Source organism: Rhinocladiella mackenziei (assembly GCF_000835555.1).
Source record: "Rhinocladiella mackenziei CBS 650.93 unplaced genomic scaffold supercont1.5, whole genome shotgun sequence".
Lineage (NCBI taxonomy): Eukaryota > Fungi > Ascomycota > Eurotiomycetes > Chaetothyriales > Herpotrichiellaceae > Rhinocladiella > Rhinocladiella mackenziei.
Window position 1 is genome coordinate 2,526,729 of NW_013550600.1, and position 16,505 is coordinate 2,543,233.

General features: G+C 50.0%; 5 protein-coding genes across 5 annotated transcripts; 3 read left to right on the forward strand and 2 right to left on the reverse strand.

The window, feature by feature from the left end:
- Positions 1 to 448: 448 nt before the first annotated feature.
- Z518_07397 (uncharacterized protein) lies at positions 449 to 1,978 on the forward strand (the record flags this gene model as incomplete). Its single annotated transcript, XM_013415526.1, has 1 exon — positions 449 to 1,978. One exon carries the CDS (start codon positions 449 to 451, stop codon positions 1,976 to 1,978), a length of 1,530 nt encoding a protein of 509 aa, XP_013270980.1.
- Positions 1,979 to 2,524: 546 nt separating this feature from the next.
- Z518_07398 (CTP synthase) lies at positions 2,525 to 4,312 on the reverse strand (the record flags this gene model as incomplete). The annotated part of the gene is made up of 3 exons (XM_013415527.1): positions 2,525 to 3,706; positions 3,760 to 4,231; positions 4,278 to 4,312. 3 exons carry the CDS (start codon positions 4,310 to 4,312, stop codon positions 2,525 to 2,527), a joined length of 1,689 nt encoding a protein of 562 aa, XP_013270981.1.
- Positions 4,313 to 7,476: 3,164 nt separating this feature from the next.
- Z518_07399 (uncharacterized protein) lies at positions 7,477 to 8,004 on the reverse strand (the record flags this gene model as incomplete). The annotated part of the gene is made up of 1 exon (XM_013415528.1): positions 7,477 to 8,004. One exon carries the CDS (start codon positions 8,002 to 8,004, stop codon positions 7,477 to 7,479), a length of 528 nt encoding a protein of 175 aa, XP_013270982.1.
- A 641-nt stretch (positions 8,005 to 8,645) lies between these two features.
- On the forward strand, positions 8,646 to 9,594 carry Z518_07400 (uncharacterized protein; the record flags this gene model as incomplete). The annotated part of the gene is made up of 2 exons (XM_013415529.1): positions 8,646 to 9,043; positions 9,099 to 9,594. The coding sequence occupies 2 exons, from the start codon at positions 8,646 to 8,648 to the stop codon at positions 9,592 to 9,594; spliced, it is 894 nt and encodes a 297-aa protein (XP_013270983.1).
- Positions 9,595 to 13,456: 3,862 nt separating this feature from the next.
- Positions 13,457 to 16,128, forward strand: Z518_07401 (uncharacterized protein; the record flags this gene model as incomplete). The annotated part of the gene is made up of 2 exons (XM_013415530.1): positions 13,457 to 13,996; positions 14,047 to 16,128. The coding sequence occupies 2 exons, from the start codon at positions 13,457 to 13,459 to the stop codon at positions 16,126 to 16,128; spliced, it is 2,622 nt and encodes an 873-aa protein (XP_013270984.1).
- Between the last annotated feature and the right edge of the window lie 377 nt (positions 16,129 to 16,505).

A 16,505-nucleotide genomic window follows, 5' to 3' on the forward strand; every position in this document is an offset into this window, starting at 1 on the left:
GGGGGGGGGGGGGAAGGTAAGAGAGACAAAAGTAGAAGGGATTACAGCGGTCGGGGCTTATATTCTCCCAGCCGTAAGTGTCGAGCGTGGTTAGTTCCTTTCGTGAGCCGAGGGCACAGCGAGTTGTAGCCTTGTCCAATACGAGGTTCGTAATGAATGGGGATCAGGGCTTTGCTCTGGGCAATGTTACCCGTAATTTACGTGTTAGGCGATAAGATCTTTTATCGTTATCGTTTATCACCAGAATCGACCCCGCATTCATTGCGCTGGGCAGCCCTTCAATCGTCTCGGTGCAAAGGGCACCTAAAATAATCAGCTCATCTTCCTCTCTACCTCTTCGTGACTTTAGATTTTACCAAATGAATTTACCCGTGTCGACCTGGTGAGCGCGGCCGTGTCTCAGGCTGTCAGGGAAGAAACCACCGGTCCGGCGGACGAGGCTGTAACCATGGAAGCTCCATCTACGAATACCACCGACCAAAGCCCTTCTCTCACAGCAGATAATCCAACCAAAACAAATCTTAAAAGAGTCCGGCGACGAATCCATCGTCATCTTTCTCGCTTCCATGCTCGAGTCCCCTATCTTCGAAAACTCCCTTTGTCCGCCATCCTAATCATCGCCCTTCTCATCATCGTCAATCTCGTCGTCTGGGCAATATGCGGCCTCATACTCGCCTCGCACACTCACCTCCTCTCCACCGCCGCGTTGGCGTATACGTTGGGACTCCGGCACGCTCTTGACGCCGACCACATATCGGCCATTGACTTGATGACCCGCCGACTGATCGCTACCGGACAAAGACCCGTCACGGTCGGAACATTCTTCAGTCTCGGCCACAGCACCATCGTCGTCGTGACTTCAATCGTCGTCGCCGCCACGGCAGCAGGCATATCCAGCCGCTTTGACAGCTTCGGCACCGTCGGCGGTATCATTGGCACTTCGGTGTCGGCGGCTTTTCTGATCTTGCTCGGGATCATGAACGCGTACATCTTGTACAAACTGGTCGTGCAGATCAAGAGAGTCATCCGCCTCCAACCGGACCAGGAAGCCGCAGAGGCATGGAAGATCGAAGGCGGTGGATGCTTATTCAGATTGTTGAAAAAGATGTTCCAACTCATCGACCGGCCGTGGAAAATGTACCCGCTGGGTGTCTTGTTTGGCCTCGGCTTCGACACGAGCTCCGAAGTCGCGTTATTAGGTATCAGCAGTATTCAAGGCGCCAAGGGGACGAGTATTTGGCTTATTCTCATTTTCCCTATCCTGTTCACCTCGGGTATGTGCCTCGTTGACACGACGGACGGGGCGTTGATGATGAGCCTATACGTTGCCCCCATGTCTATGGGCGACGACAGCAAGAAAAACCAAGAACAGCAGCAACAAATTGATCAAGACCTCCTGACAGCCACAAGTGAGCCACTGGTACTAGAAGACGTCGAAAGCCAACAACCACGGCCTCCTCCCAACCCTCCTCGCACCGCACGTGTCAAAGACCCCCTGACTTTCCTCTACTACAGCATCGTCCTCACCACACTGACCGTGATCTGCGCCATCATCATTGGCGTCCTCCAACTTCTCTCTCTGATCCTCAACGTCGCCGAACCTACCGGCAAATTCTGGGACGGTGTCGAGACTGCCGGCGAGTACTACGAAGTCATCGGCGGTGCTATCTGCGGTAGTTTCGTCGTGTTTGGGGGAATCAGTATTCTGTGCTATAAGCCCTGGCGTCGCTGGGTGGATAGAGAGCGGGAGAGAATGCGTGATGAACGGGACGAGAGCGGACGGACGGACGGAGCTGAAGACCTTGTGGACGATGACGACGATGGAGATGGCAGTATTTATGCTGGCCATGGTAACGTCGAGGAGCTGGTCGAGGTCGATGGCAAGCTTTCCGTGCAGAAAACTGGGGGAGAAGCTTTTGGTAGTGCTCGCAATAGCCTGGGAAATGCGAGGGCTACTGGAATCCAGTCGGCGAGTTAGTTGCAGGAAAAGCCAAGGAATTTTTTTTCTTTTTGGATACACCGTGGAAAGCTTGTGAGATCTGGACAATAAGTTTCAGATATGGGAGCCCGGTCCGCAAAAAGGGAAAAAGCCTAGATGGGGGTTCAGGAGCGAAGCTGAGGACGGGACATGGATATGGGCAGGGATACAAGATCTGGATCTGACATATATATTTATATTGACAACTCTGAGAAACAATATCATACACAAGCCAAGACATGGTAATGGGCTTAGAATTCAATTGATTTACTTGCCTACTCAACAAATCTTAACTCGGTTCGATCTATGCTTCATTAGAGTCAAGTTTCTAGATCCACATCAGGAAGACAGGTTGGGTTGGCAAGATTAAACCCCCCAACAAACCATCATTCGCAACAAAAGCAGAATGCAGGGCAATAGTTCATATGGTCCGCACCTTGGGCTCAGATTGCTGTTTGGTGTGTCTACAGATACGTAACTATTCCCGTCAAGTCTCAGTGCGCAAAGTCATAAACTCAAATAGCAAAGTAGGAAGTGTGGTGTACTTCAAAATCCCGAAGACGAGGCCGAAAGCGAAATTTTGCTCACTCCATTGGTCACCACGCCGTTAACCTTGCCGGCGTGGTGGCTATCCCCATTCATCAAAGCAGCCTTCGCAGCCGTGGCAGCTGTAGCTTGATCCAAGAGACCCGCACTGGCGGCGACGAAGCCTAGGTATGGCGGACTCGGACGGAGGACGCGGCTGAGGTACTCGGGGTGGAATTGGACACCGACGAAGAATGGGTGATCCTCGAGCTCGATGATCTCCATTCGTTCGCCGAGGTCGTCTTTGCCGATGAATGGCAGCCCCGCGTCAGAGAGGCGTGAGATATATCCTGGGTTGACTTCGTAGCGGTGACGATGGCGCTCGTTGACGCTGGGAGCGTTATTGTAAAGCTTCCGGAGCCGCGACCATTCAGTGTCATCTTGGAAAATGGTAGGTCGTAATCCTAGCCGCATGTTGCCGCCCATGGTGGTTTTGTCGATTTCAGGCATAAAAATGACCACGGGGTCAGGGGTTTGGGGGTCCAATTCAACGGACGACGCTTCTTTCATACCACACACGTTGCGGGCGAATTCGATGACCGCAATTTGCATGCCGAGGCAGATTCCGAGGTAGGGCTTTGGCTTCGTACGTGCCCAGTTGGCGGCAGCAATCATTCCTTCCGTGCCGCGGTGGCCAAACCCGCCGGGAACGAGGACACCATCGGCCGTGCAGAGTTCATGCCATGCCTTATGGAAGGACTCGGGAGACGACTCCATAGTGGCCTTTTCGAGGTTGCTCGCATCAACCCAGACAAGATTTAGCTTGCGGCGGCAGGCCATGGCGCTGTGCTCGAGAGATTTGATCACAGAAAGGTAAGAGTCATGGAGATTCGTATATTTGCCCACTAAGGCGATAGTGACCTTTTCAGATTCAAGGAAGCGCTCTTGCGAGGTGGTCAGGGCTTTCCAGTCGTTCCACGTTTGTTGACCCTTTTTGACCAAGGCTGGTGAAATGGGATAAGCCTCGAGGCGGAAGAGATCATGAACTTGGGAAAGGATGCCCTGTTGCTCGAGAAGGAGAGGGACGTGGTATGTGGACTCCACGTCATGGACGCCGATGACTTGGGACGGCTCGACCTGACAAAACATGGCGATTTTGTGTGTGGTTGCTTCAATCAGGCGTTCCTGGCAACGGCAAGCAATCTGGCTTCGTTGTTAGTCATTATCCGAACGTGATGCAAGGACAAGATTGCTACCAAATCCGGCGCGAGGCCGGCTGAGCGCGCATCTCGAATGGCTTGTTGCGTAGGTTTCGTCTTTTGCTCGCCGCCCACCACCGGGACCAGGGAGACATGGATATGACAGAAATTATCGCGACCGGCTCTTCTTCGAAGTTGGCGCATGGCTTCAATGAACGGCCCCGATTCGATGTCACCCACAGTGCCTCCGAGCTCAATTATGCAGACGTCCGGCTCTTCATTGGTGTCATCCACCGAGATCCTGGCTACTCTTTCGATCCAATCTTGGATGGCATTGGTCAAGTGGGGAACGACTTGGACGGTCTTTCCAAGGTAGTCCCCTCGTCTCTCACGTTCGATGACATGTTGGTACATCTTTCCCGTCGTAATACTGTTCTCTTTGGTCAGGGTGACGTTAAGGTAACGTTCGTAGTTCCCAAGGTCAAGGTCAACTTCTCCTCCATCGTCGAGGACAAAGCATTCGCCGTGTCTGTCGTTTGTCAAACCATGGACTCGAAAAGAGCTGCTCGACGTACTCAGTCGGTGCCATGGTTCCAGCATCGACATTCATATATGGATCAATCTTGATAGCCGTGATGTTTCCAGAAGTCAGTCGGAGGGTGGAAGCGAGAGGGTTGTAAACATATCTTGAGCCCCATCGTCTTCAGCAGCAACCCAGTCGAGGATGCAATTATTCCCTTGCCAATTCCGGAGATAACTCCTCCCGAGACCAGAACGTACTTCATTTTGAACAAAAAGGGTCGACCGAAGAAAACGTAGGTTCCCGTCGCTGGCAGTCGCCAGGCGGGAAGAAAAGACAAAATCGAGAGCGCGGTGTGTGATGAGTTTTAGCCAGGCAAAATTTCCGGCCCAACGTCGAGGCTTGGCAGCGCGGAATGTTTGATAGACGCGTTAAGTGGAACGCGTCGAGTCAGACATGTGATCAGGCCAGAAAACAGGGGGCCACTACTTGAGGTCCAATATGCGCCATTTGGTGCAGCTGAAGATGCATGCTCAATAACTGACGATGATCTTGTTGACAGCAAGACGCCTCACCCCTACCTAGTCCACTGCGAGCCATCCAGCGCACTGGGATCTGTGTCTCTCCTCGCGAGTACGCCAGGTAACCTCTCCTAATGACGAGTCCTGAATAGATGTCCTCATATCTAAGAGCGTGGTCAGGGAAGACGGAGTGTTCAGGGGTTCCACGAGAGGCAAATATCCTGCAGAAATATCGATGGGGTTCAAAGCAGAAAAGTTTCGGTTATTTGAAACAGATATTCGACATGGCCTCAAATCCATCCCCCAATAAACATCAATAACGAGTGTACTCATGATCGAGACTCGCACCTCGACATGCTCAGATTTATGGTCAAGTTTTCCTTCTCTTAAATTGCATTGGTTTCTGAGCTCCAAATGTCACCGACCTTAGGCACGGAGAGTGGACCCGATTGTTAAAACACCTTCCAAAGGATTCAGATGTTTTCAATGCTGCACAGCCATAGGACGTACGACAGTGCTGACTTTTGCTAAGGGTATATGGAGCATTAACTCAAGCCAAAGCGAGAAAACGTACCGCAAGACCTCCCACTTCACCCCTATATACTGCAATTTACCATTTGCTTTCGCAATCGATCATAGGACTTGGAAACCCAAGGCGCACAGCTCCTAGATACCCGACTCTTCCCCCTGCATGAGCGCGGTGACGAAGCCATTTAACGTGCTGGAATTTACTCCCCATCCTCCTCTTCAGCCAAGTGTCACCTGGTCCTCGGCTTAACGTCCAAGCCACCTAGCCGGGCCGCCCGCCCGGAACCCAGACACTGAACAGTACATCATTAGGCACCCTTCGCCTAAAAATGGGCTACCCCCGCCTACAACGATAATGTGTGAATTTTTGGGGACGATTTTTAACATAACAGGTGCCGAAGTATCATTTTATTTACACCTGAGGAGAGCCAACATCCCAAAGTTCCATTGCATTGTGGTGGAGATATTTAGGTCCAAAAACGCAAGTATTTTGGGGTGGGCCAACTAAAGTGGCTGGCTCGACTGGATGGCTAAGACCTTTATACTGTGGTGTTGGGGCATTTTTTCGTGACCCCCTTGCAACTGCTAGAAGGCTCTAGAGAACGTACTAAGCCTAATTGGGCAATTATACTGACACATTACTCCATTGCGTTTAGTCCCCTAAGTCCATAAATCCTCCGTAACCTTACTACTGGATCTAGAAAGGCCTACAACACCACCTCCCCGAGCGCCTTTCGAAGCAGTCCCGAGGGTGCAACCGCCCATAACACCTCCCCGGAAGCGCTTAACCCGCCACCAAAGACGAGATATGGCTATTCAACTATAAGCGAGTACCTAGGCCTCAGTAAACGGGCTGTCGAGTACACATGGTAAAAACAGAAGGCCACGCCACAGTATAAAAAGGCAGGAAATCCACCTAAACTGAATAAGGATGAACGCTGCCAGGACGTTATAGACGCTGAGGGGGGTTATACTAGGTGGTGAAAAATACTCTGTAGGGGCTTAAATTTATGGTATTAACTGGTCACGTAACGTAGCAAATGAATTCCCTTATTAGGCTTAGTGCAAACCTAACTCTAAAATGCTAAGGTGTTACGGAGTATTAGGCGGTTGGCAGGGCGGTCACGAAAAAATGCCCCAACACCACAGTACACGGGCAACCCCAAAAATATTAAAAATAGGAAGGGCCCCCTCCTATAGTCCATCTCTGACGAACTCATAGATGGGGCGCCGCAGCCAGTGAAAGCTTCAGCCACACAAGTTCAACTGAAGGAGGGTTCGAATCAGTGGCCTTCCAACGGTATTTGCAGGGGGATTTCATCGGATCCAATCCATGGATCATATCGAGTTGGGAGGGCCCCCCGGGGGAGCACGTGATCCCGGAAAATGGTTAATCCGTTGAGGGTTGGGTGGTCCATAGACTGGATCCGATGGGCGACGAGGAGGGAATTTCCAAAAATCAAGTTTATATTTTATAATGCCAAAAACTACTTCAAAATTGACACCAAATCGTGGTTGACCTATCAAGGACGTAACCGAATGGTAAAACTCTCGGCTTGCAGTCGAACCGATAGAATTGAGGGGCCTTACTAGTGTTCGATCATAGGTAAGGTAAGAGGGTTGTCCGGCCTAGCTCCTAGGTGCCCTAGATGGGTAAACGTAATGCTCCAGCCAGTGATTGTTGATGATGTCGTCTTGTTCATACCATGGGGAGGGTCACTGATTCACACCTTCTTCGGTTGAACTTGTGTGGCTGAAGCTTTCACTGGCTGCGGCGCCCCATCTAAGAGTTCGTCAGAGATGGACTGTAGGAGGGGGCCCTTTTTCTTTTTTAATACTTTTCTGTGTGCGTGTGTTGTGTGCCCTATAAGTCACGTGATAATTCTGGCTTGGTATTGTCACGACTGGCGCCAATACTCGGTCCCGACTCGTCCCCGGATTTCGCAAAGCTTAATTATCGACGTTGCCCCTGTCTACCCAGTCCTTATTTCATCTTCACCGATCCAAACAAGTGGCACAATACCGAGAAGTGACCGTAAACTGGAGTGCAGTGAACAATCGGTTGTTGATATCAGATTGCTCTGCTGCACGGCGTCTTGAAATTGGTAGGCGGAGCATCTCTGCGCAGTGTTTGTCGACTGCAACCAGGAAGTGCACGCCATTTTGTACGCTTCAACGAAGGTCTTCCTTGCTTCTTCGATTGATTTAAGTGTAACGAACCTCCTGATTGTTGACATACATCTTCGGCCACCCTCCAGCATTAGCATCGATGACGATAGATGTTTGACCGGGGAAGCGAGCCGTGCCGGATTCCAGGACGTTGTAGTAGGTGATCTTAATGGGAAGCCCCAGACGGTTCAGGACAGCCGTTATCGTTTGGACTGCCTCTGGTAATGCAACCGCATTCTGGTAGACAGCGGCAACGATGCAGCTTCGCCCTTCAGGAAAGTGCGCCCTATATGTGTTGTAAAGAGTGATCACCCGTTGCATCTTCCTAACAAGGTTCTCATGGCCAGAGTTGTTATTGTTTGACTGTGTATTAGGTGGTAATGGCGCAATATGTGCGAGAATACCGGCGGTCCTAGAGATAATTGCGACACCAGTGCATCCGTTGAGTCCCTCCGTAGCAAGATAATGTCTTGTTGATGACCAGAATGCAATCCCCACTTCATTCATGGGGACAAGCACGGTGTCAGTCCGGCCTCGAACTCTGTCAATGATATTGTTCGCCATAATTCTCACAAGAATTTTCGGGTCAAAGTGTTACCGAAGACAGTTGTAGCGACAAGTTAGAGGTTTGGAGCGGAGTATTTTACTCTGGAATAGAGTCTAACTACACCAAAATGTCGGATATATATAAGTAAAGAAACAGTATAAGTCGAAGAGACTTGAGATACGTCTTACGCGCCCAAATAGTGCCCCCTATGAGGTGACGCCTAATTTAGCCGCCGACAGCACACAGCAACGAGGTTAAAGCATTATAGGCTTCATCTTCTATGGAATTAAGTACTTCACTCCTATATGATTTGATGATATAGTATCCAAATAGGGTTGGCGTTACGCCGGGCTGGCGTAGTCCCTACGACTGGTAAGACACGCTCCTTCGGCTCGCGCGCGCCAATAGGACGGCATCACTCTCGTCTCGCCTCTGGGTGAGGTCACCGCAGTTTTCTACTAATGGTAACTTAGCATAAATACGTCAGGTGATCTCTGAATATACTGTGTCCAACGCACACGCTAGTCTCGCGGTCAAATAAGCGCTGTGAAAGCGGGGCTAAGCCTACGCCACTTTGATTCGGGGTATATTAGACGGCAACTGTCCCCCAAGTTTTCCAAACTCCGTACCGACCTCTTTTACCACATGAAGCTTTATCATGGATGTGGACCAAATCTTCGACTTCAACAGTTCCCTTGGGAAGGATGTAACTGAAGCTACCATTCCGCCGCGTCCCAATTGCGATCAAGCTATTCAAAAACTCGAAAAGGCGTCAAGCGAGGGAGACTTATCTACTGTGCAGCGCATATTCGATGAATTCCGCAGCACCTCTGCTTGTGAACATTGGCTTACAGGGCCAGGGAGCAGTCTTTTCTTTGCAGTTCAGAATTGTCGCAGTGCTATTGTCGAATACCTTCTAAGTCAAGGCGTATCTCTGGATATTAACCATATCAAAGCTGCTATCCTTAATAAGGATGAGGCTTTACTTGAGCTATTCCTCAAATATGGATGGGATATAAACAAACAGATGGAATGGGCGGTTCCGCCACCACTTTCGTAAGTTACTATGAGCAATGTTATCCAAAAATCTACCTCTTACTAATGGCAATAGACTTGCGGTTCAGAATGCAGACCTCGTTACTTGGTTCCTCTCTCATGGTGCAAATCCAAATGCTGGATGCCAGTTGGACTTGACCCCATTGTCATATGCCGTTCAATATGCGCCGTTCGACGTTATTAAGACACTCTTCGACTATGGTGGCTCAATTCATAGAGGACAGCTAGTTCATTACGCTGTCCGTCGTGATCAACCAGATACCCTCGAAGTCCTGGCTTACCTCCTCAATAAGGGTGCGTCTATTAATGACGTGATGTATCAGAATCAGATGGATTCCTATCGACTACAACAAGCATTTGGACTTGGCACTCCTCTTCATGAGGCAGCTCAGCGCGGGAAGCTGGAGGTGATCCGATTTCTGCTGGAGAAAGGCGCAGATCCAAATATCACAGACTCTCTTGGGCAGACAGCCGTTCAACGCGCTGAGATCTCCCAGCACCCAGAGGTGGCTGACTTTATGCGCCGCACTGCGTCGATCCTCCCACAGTAGAAGAACAAAGTTGTTATCCCCCTACCTAGTTTATATGACTCGGTCTCGATAGGCCCTCTCTCCTTGACGCAATGTCCGAATACGAACCTGCCCTCATCTTCCGCTCTCAGAAGTCGAAATCTCCGTCGGCAATATTCTTGAAAGGACTGGCGCCTTAATGATACACCAACGCGAATTGTGCATATCCATGAAGGAGCGTTTTGAGGATGTTCTTTCCTTCACGGTCGAATGGATTAGGGGCGAAGACTATGACTACGAAGATGCGGAATCAAAGGCTGCTCGAGCTGTGCCGGAGCACATTTTGGGATTGAGTATGGCTTGTTTATGGGTTGTGTTAAATGGAACACCCTTCCGGATGCTGAGAGTGTATGGCCCTATCAGAACTTAACGGCCGACATTACGTCGCGCCGGATCATGGTTTCCTAGCCTGATCTACTACTAGAGCGCGTACCAAACCTAATGTTCTTCCAATGATCTTTTGATCTTGTGTTTGTCTCCTCGCTCTGATAGACGAACATTTCAGGAGGGGCGAACGAGTATAGAACGATTACAACAATTTCAAGACAAGTCTCACAGGAAATCAAGACTGATAGTGACTCTCCTTCCAGCTTGCTTCCCTTAACGTGGTTGTCACGAGAAATGGTGTGGTATTGTCCGTAAGGCGGAGCCCAAAGCTTGACGGGTATTGGTGACGATATCCTCAAGACGAGGTATGGTGCGCACTGTATGCGAAGAAGTCAAATTAGCATATTCGTACGGAAGACAGTCCCTAGGGTAACGACCTTTAATTACTGATAGTATTCTTCAAGGCCTGTTTCCCCTACGGAGCAAATTAAGAGTTGATCCCAAAAGCGCCTTGAGGATATTTATCCGTATGGACTAGCTTCCGTACGGGATGTATCCCCTAAGGTATTTCAAAACCGTCCCACTAGAGACTGAGGAAAAAGGGCTGGAGGTTAGAAAGAAGAGAGAGAAGAGGAGAGGAAGGGCGGGGCGTTCACTCAGTGGTGTGCTATTGAGTAATACCAGCCAACGATTGGTCTTCGAAGCTTCCTGCCTCCCTGTCATTACTCCTTCCCGCGAAATGGTTGGCTCTCGATGATCAATAACAGCCACCCTCCAGTTTCGTAAGAGGCAGGGACCCTCGGATCTAGCCACCAGCATTTCAAGATGCATACGAGAGTGATCATTGTTTGCACGCCTATATATTGGCCCCCTCGATCCCCTATGTTGAGAATATCCTCCTCTTTCGATGCGTTGCATTACTCACATCCTAAACTCCACAATCTGAAAGCTTCGTGGTGTTCGTTCTCTAGTTCGATGCTAGCGGTTCTTGAGCGTCAGGTTCCAGCGAACCCTGGTTGATGGAAAAGATCATGTTGAACTTCGTGGATTGAAAGAGTGCTCTGGCTCTCCTCATGAATGTAGGATAGAGCCCATCTATATATCTATCTAACGAGCGTACGTCACCATTTCTGCCTGTTAATGGTGATACATCCCATTGAGCAGTGTTGCAAAGCGTACGGAGGCGTGTTCCAAATGTTGTTACAATACGCTAATGCCTGAAATAGTATAGTGGCAACATTCGAGCGATGACTTCAAAAGACAAACGACTTTCTAAAGGCTCTAGGTAGAAGGCGCCTAACAAGAGCCTAAATATTGGATTGGGCTGAGGTTCATAGGCCACTCTAGGCGTCACCGTACCTAAAGAGGGGAAAACTAATCGTCTTTTGAAGTCGTCGCTCAAATGTCACCACTAGATCCCATCAGGAGTTAGTGTACTGAAACAACATTTGGAGCACGCCTCCGTACCTTTCTTTTTGTTGGATAGAGGAGTATTGTGTATATGCTCTACCACGGAATGTTTGTTGAAGACAGACACAATGCAAGATCAAAGCTAGTCCCCTATGGGCTCAGCCCGCACAGGGTGTATTGAAGATCGTATCGTATCGTACTTAGAACTAGATGATTGAATTCTTGCCCTAGCACCCTCACAGGTGCGCCCTCCTGGGGTACTTGGTCCACAGACTGGATCCGATGGGTGGTGGCCCGGAAAATATTTAATCCGTTGGGGATAGGTGGTCCACAGACTGAAATACCACGGCCCATCGGATCCAATCCATGGATCATCTCGACGTCGAGGATATCGAATAGGGTGCCCCCCACCCCAACAACCGGGCCACTTGGTCCACAAACTGGATCCGATGCGTGGATCATGTCGATATCGACATCTATCGAGTAGAGTGCCCCCCCGGCCACTAAGCCACGGGTTCACGTGATTGCGCCAAGCCATAGGCTTACGTGATTGGCCAGCACGTCGCTCTTGGCGTCGCCACGCAACGCCAAGCGCCAACCAGGCGATTCCAAAATAAAAAAAAAATTAACGTGGATCACAGGCTCTGGGATCGCACGGGCTCGGGGATCACTCAATATCTAACCCAAATTTGCGAAATTCGCGACGAAATATCTCAGCCAATTCTATAATAATGCTTAGGATTTATCTCTTCTATATTGGTTTTGGGCAAATCCATTGGCCCATCACGAGGATACTGGGTTTTGGCCCCCAAAAATTTAGGCCAAATCATAGATCCCCGTAACCACGAAACCCCGCCCTCTGCGAGTACGCAGAGCACTGGCTGCTGGCTAGTGGGACGATGGATTCGCACCTTCTCGCGGTGTCCGGTGTGAGTACCTGTTTCGATGGGAAACCAAGACGAATCCAACGGCAGACGGGGACGTGCTGGCAGCTCAGGGGTTGCGCGTCCTGCACCACCACACAACGACGACAAGCACGACAGCACAATGAAGTCAAGAGAGTTCAAAAGAGGTGGAATGGATAACGCCACTGGGATACAATGTCAAGGGTCACAGAGTGCAGTCCCCCCTCCAATAGTTCTATCTCAACGACCTCGACCATCATCTTCAGCATAAGCCCTCCGACTTACTCGTGCAGTTGCCTGCACTATGGCGTAAGCCCCTCAACACGACGTTAAAGGACTGTTGTGGCCCAACAAATGCGCTGGATGGGAAGGTATCGTAAATATTGGGAATAAATCGCGTACACATGCCCGACAACTGTGTAGGGAATATGGTTAGGACTTTGACTGAGTCGAGGGTCAGTGCCAGTAATAGCTAGAATCTGCGAGTTAGCCTGCAGCCTGTCATGGCCAAATGGGCGTCAATGAATCACACACACACACACACACACACACAGGCGGAGGACGACGACAAAGGCGAGGACGACGAGGAGGATTCCGAGGACTGGCACAGCACGTGATATATACAGGGCCTCAAAACACCAAGATTGGCGACGACGAGGTTATATCTTCAGAGTCCTGTGCGACTTGTTCTGAAGATGATGTAGAGGGAGAATTGAGCGCTGCCAAATTACTATGGGCGGTAGAGTCTGTGTGGCATACCAAGACGCTAAAAGGAAGCTAAAATTTAGTGCCGCAAGCACTTTTTGTGCACACCTCCGTATAACGATAGGTTGCCGATAGCCACGTGATATAGCTCCCTGCTAACGAAAGTTGCCCTTGTCGAGTGTATGTTGCGCCTCTGAAAGTTCTCTCGCCAATGATCATCCTGGACTCTGGTGCTTTTGCCTAGCAAAAGCCAACGACAACACTGCAGCAGGTGCAGTAGTGGTGCAGAGTCTGGGCACGTACTGTACAACTACTTTGCCTTTGGTACAGTATTAGGTAGCGATTCAGCTTACACGAGAAGCCTCGAGGCTGCAGCCAGGACAATCTCTCTCCAACTGTTTCTCCTACGAATGCGGATATTGTGATCCTTTCGAGATTGAACCGAACAATTCCCCTAGTGAATTTATCACAGCACAGTTCATTCGACATTGCCAAATATGAGCGGGGCGCCTGTTCCGTCTGTAAAGCTTAGCGTACGAGAGCGACTACGTCAACGCCTCAAGCCTGGAAGCCGTGCTTCATCACCCACCCCAGCAGGTTCATCATCAACGCAGATTTTAGCATCGTCAAGCCCACCGTCAGCCAGACCGCTTGCCACTAACTCATCAAATGCAAGTACTGTCCCCTCGTCATCACAGCAAGCAACTCCCAATCCCTCTAGCCACAATATCTTAGATGTTGCTCTCAAACGACTCTCGGACAACGATCGGGAAACCCTTAGAAAACATATTCCTCCGACCCTTAGCGACATTGACTTGGCGCTTGAGCAGGCTGTAGCTGCGGCTAAGGAGAAACAACGGTGGTGCCTGGAGGATAGGTGGAGGATTACACTTGCTGGGCAAGAATTCATTTTAAAAGAGAAGGCCGACAAGATAGTCAGGTGGCTAAACCGTTTCAAAGATGTGGGCAATGTTGCAGCCGCTGCAGATCCGATACATACCGGTTTGCCGTGGGCTGGCATTCGTTTGCTGCTCGAGGTAAGAATCCTCTCCCCTCAAGCTCGCCAATCTTACATCTCAATCGACAGGCTGCGGTATCTGAGACAAACCAAATGACTTCCCTGCTAGTTGGATGCGAGACGGCCTTGTACATGGCGAATCGACTGAAGGTGTACACGGACTTCTTGCGTCGACTGCCTGCGACGCTGGCCCGAACCAACTTTGAAACTGCAGTAACAGAACTGTACACTCTTATCCTTCAGTTTCTGGCGCAAGCCATTCAGATATACCAGACTCCGACGTGGAAACGCGCATTTAAAGCGTTCTGGGAAGAGAATTACGTCCAGAAATTCGAACAGGAGTGTGAGAGTCTTGCGAGGGACGTTGAGATCGCCGCGAGTAATTGTGACCGCATCTTGAGCGCTGAAGACCGAGAGCGTATGGGAAAGCTTTGGCAAGATCAAGAGAAGGTGCTTGAAGAGCTCAAAGCCATCCGCCAGATTCAAGAATCGCTAAATCGACTGGAGATTAAGTTTGACTTGGACAAGTTGCCATATGCCGAAGGTGCTATGTTTGATTCTCATGCGGTGGGCCATGAGACCTGTCATTCTGCTACCAGAGTCGAGCTGCTAGGCCAAATTCAGGATTGGGCCCAGCAACCTCAGGGCAAGAGCATTTTCTGGCTCAATGGGATGGCGGGCACGGGCAAATCGACCATCTCATTAACCGTCGCAAAGTGGTTGGCCAGTCAAGGTCACCTTGGTATCGATCTAGGAGCCAGCTTTTTCTTCAAACGGGGTGAAGGTGACCGGGGCTCTGCTTCACGATTCTTTTCGACTATTACCCGACAGCTCGTATTAAAAATACCCGGTCTGCACGATCTTGTTGCCAAAGCTATCACAGCTGATCCATTTATTTCTAACAAAGCATTGGGTGAACAATTCGGCAAATTAATTTACCAACCATTACGGAATATAGTTGTCCGTCCTGGCAGTTGCCCTATCTTAGTCTTGGCGGTGGATGCTTTGGATGAGTGTGAGAAAGAGGGCGATATTAAGACCATTCTCGATTTGTGGTCTCGAATACCTCAGATCACGACAATTCGCCTCAAACTCTTTCTTACGAGTCGGCCCGACTTGCCTGTTCGGCTTGGGTTCAAGTCCATGTCTGTCGACTCTTATCAGGACATCATTCTCCAGGATGCAGTTCCCCGAGTGACGATTCAGCATGACATCTCCGTTTTCCTCAAGGACGCATTCTCCGAGATTCGGCAGAACTATAATATCGATCCGCCTTTGGGAAGACTACTGAATCATGACTGGCCCGGCGAGAAGGTTCTTGAAGACTTGGTCAACATGGCCATCCCGTTGTTCATCGTTGCCGCTACTGTGCGTCGTTTTGTAAGTGACCCCAACTGGGATCCTCAAGAACAACTCGAGACGATCTTGAAATTTCAGGGGATTGGTCGGTTGGAGCAGATGGAACAGACATATCTACCCGTGCTTACCCAATTACCGTCAACGTTAAGCAACTCGAGTGACAAGGGGAAGCTATACCAAGAGTTCCGAATGATTGTTGGATCCATTGTTATCCTGGCCGAACCACTTTCCACGACCTCACTGGCAGCTCTTCTGAATATATCTTCAGCTACTATTTCACGCAGGCTTCGTCCGCTACATTCTGTTCTGCGGGTCCCGGCCGACTCTGAGACTCCTATTCGGACTCTCCACTTATCCTTTCGCGAGTTCCTGTTGAGCGACAAAATGCGAGACAAACCCTTCGGGGTGGATGGCCCAGCTACGCACCGATTACTTTTGACTAAATGTCTGCGATTGCTGTCCAATGGTCTGCGAGAGAACCTATGCGATCTTAAATATCCGGGCCAGCCACGACGACAGGTTGACCGAGCTATAATCGATGAACGCCTTACACCCCCCTTTCAGTATGCATGCCGGTACTGGGTGTATCATGTCCAGCACAGCAAGGCTCCGATTCATGACGATGATGAAGTGCATATGTTCCTACAGAATCACTTTCTCCACTGGCTTGAAGCTCTAAGCCTAATGGACAGAATCACCGAAGTCATTGGACACATAGGCGTCTTACAATCAATTGTGCTGGTAAGTGGCCTCTTGTTAAGAAGTCTAGAGAGAAGACTGGCCCTAAAATGAAGCAACAGGCGAACGAGTCAACTCGGTTATCAGCCTTTCTTGAAGACGCGCGACGGGTTGTCCTTGCGAACCTATATATCGCCGACCTTGCTCCTCTTCAGATTTATTCGTCTGCGATGATTTTCGCACCACAGACTAGTATTGTGAGGAACATTTGTGGTCAAACCCCAACATGGATACGAAGGTGTCCGATAACTCCAGTAGTATGGAGTGCGGAGCTACAGAAGCTCGAGGGACACACTCATTGGGTGAGCGCGGTGGCCTTCTCGGCAGACGGCTCGCTGCTGGCCTCTGCATCGGATGATAAGACGGTCAGGCTCTGGAATCCGAGCACGGGGCAAGAGGTGCAGAAGCTCGAGGGACACACTCATTGGGTG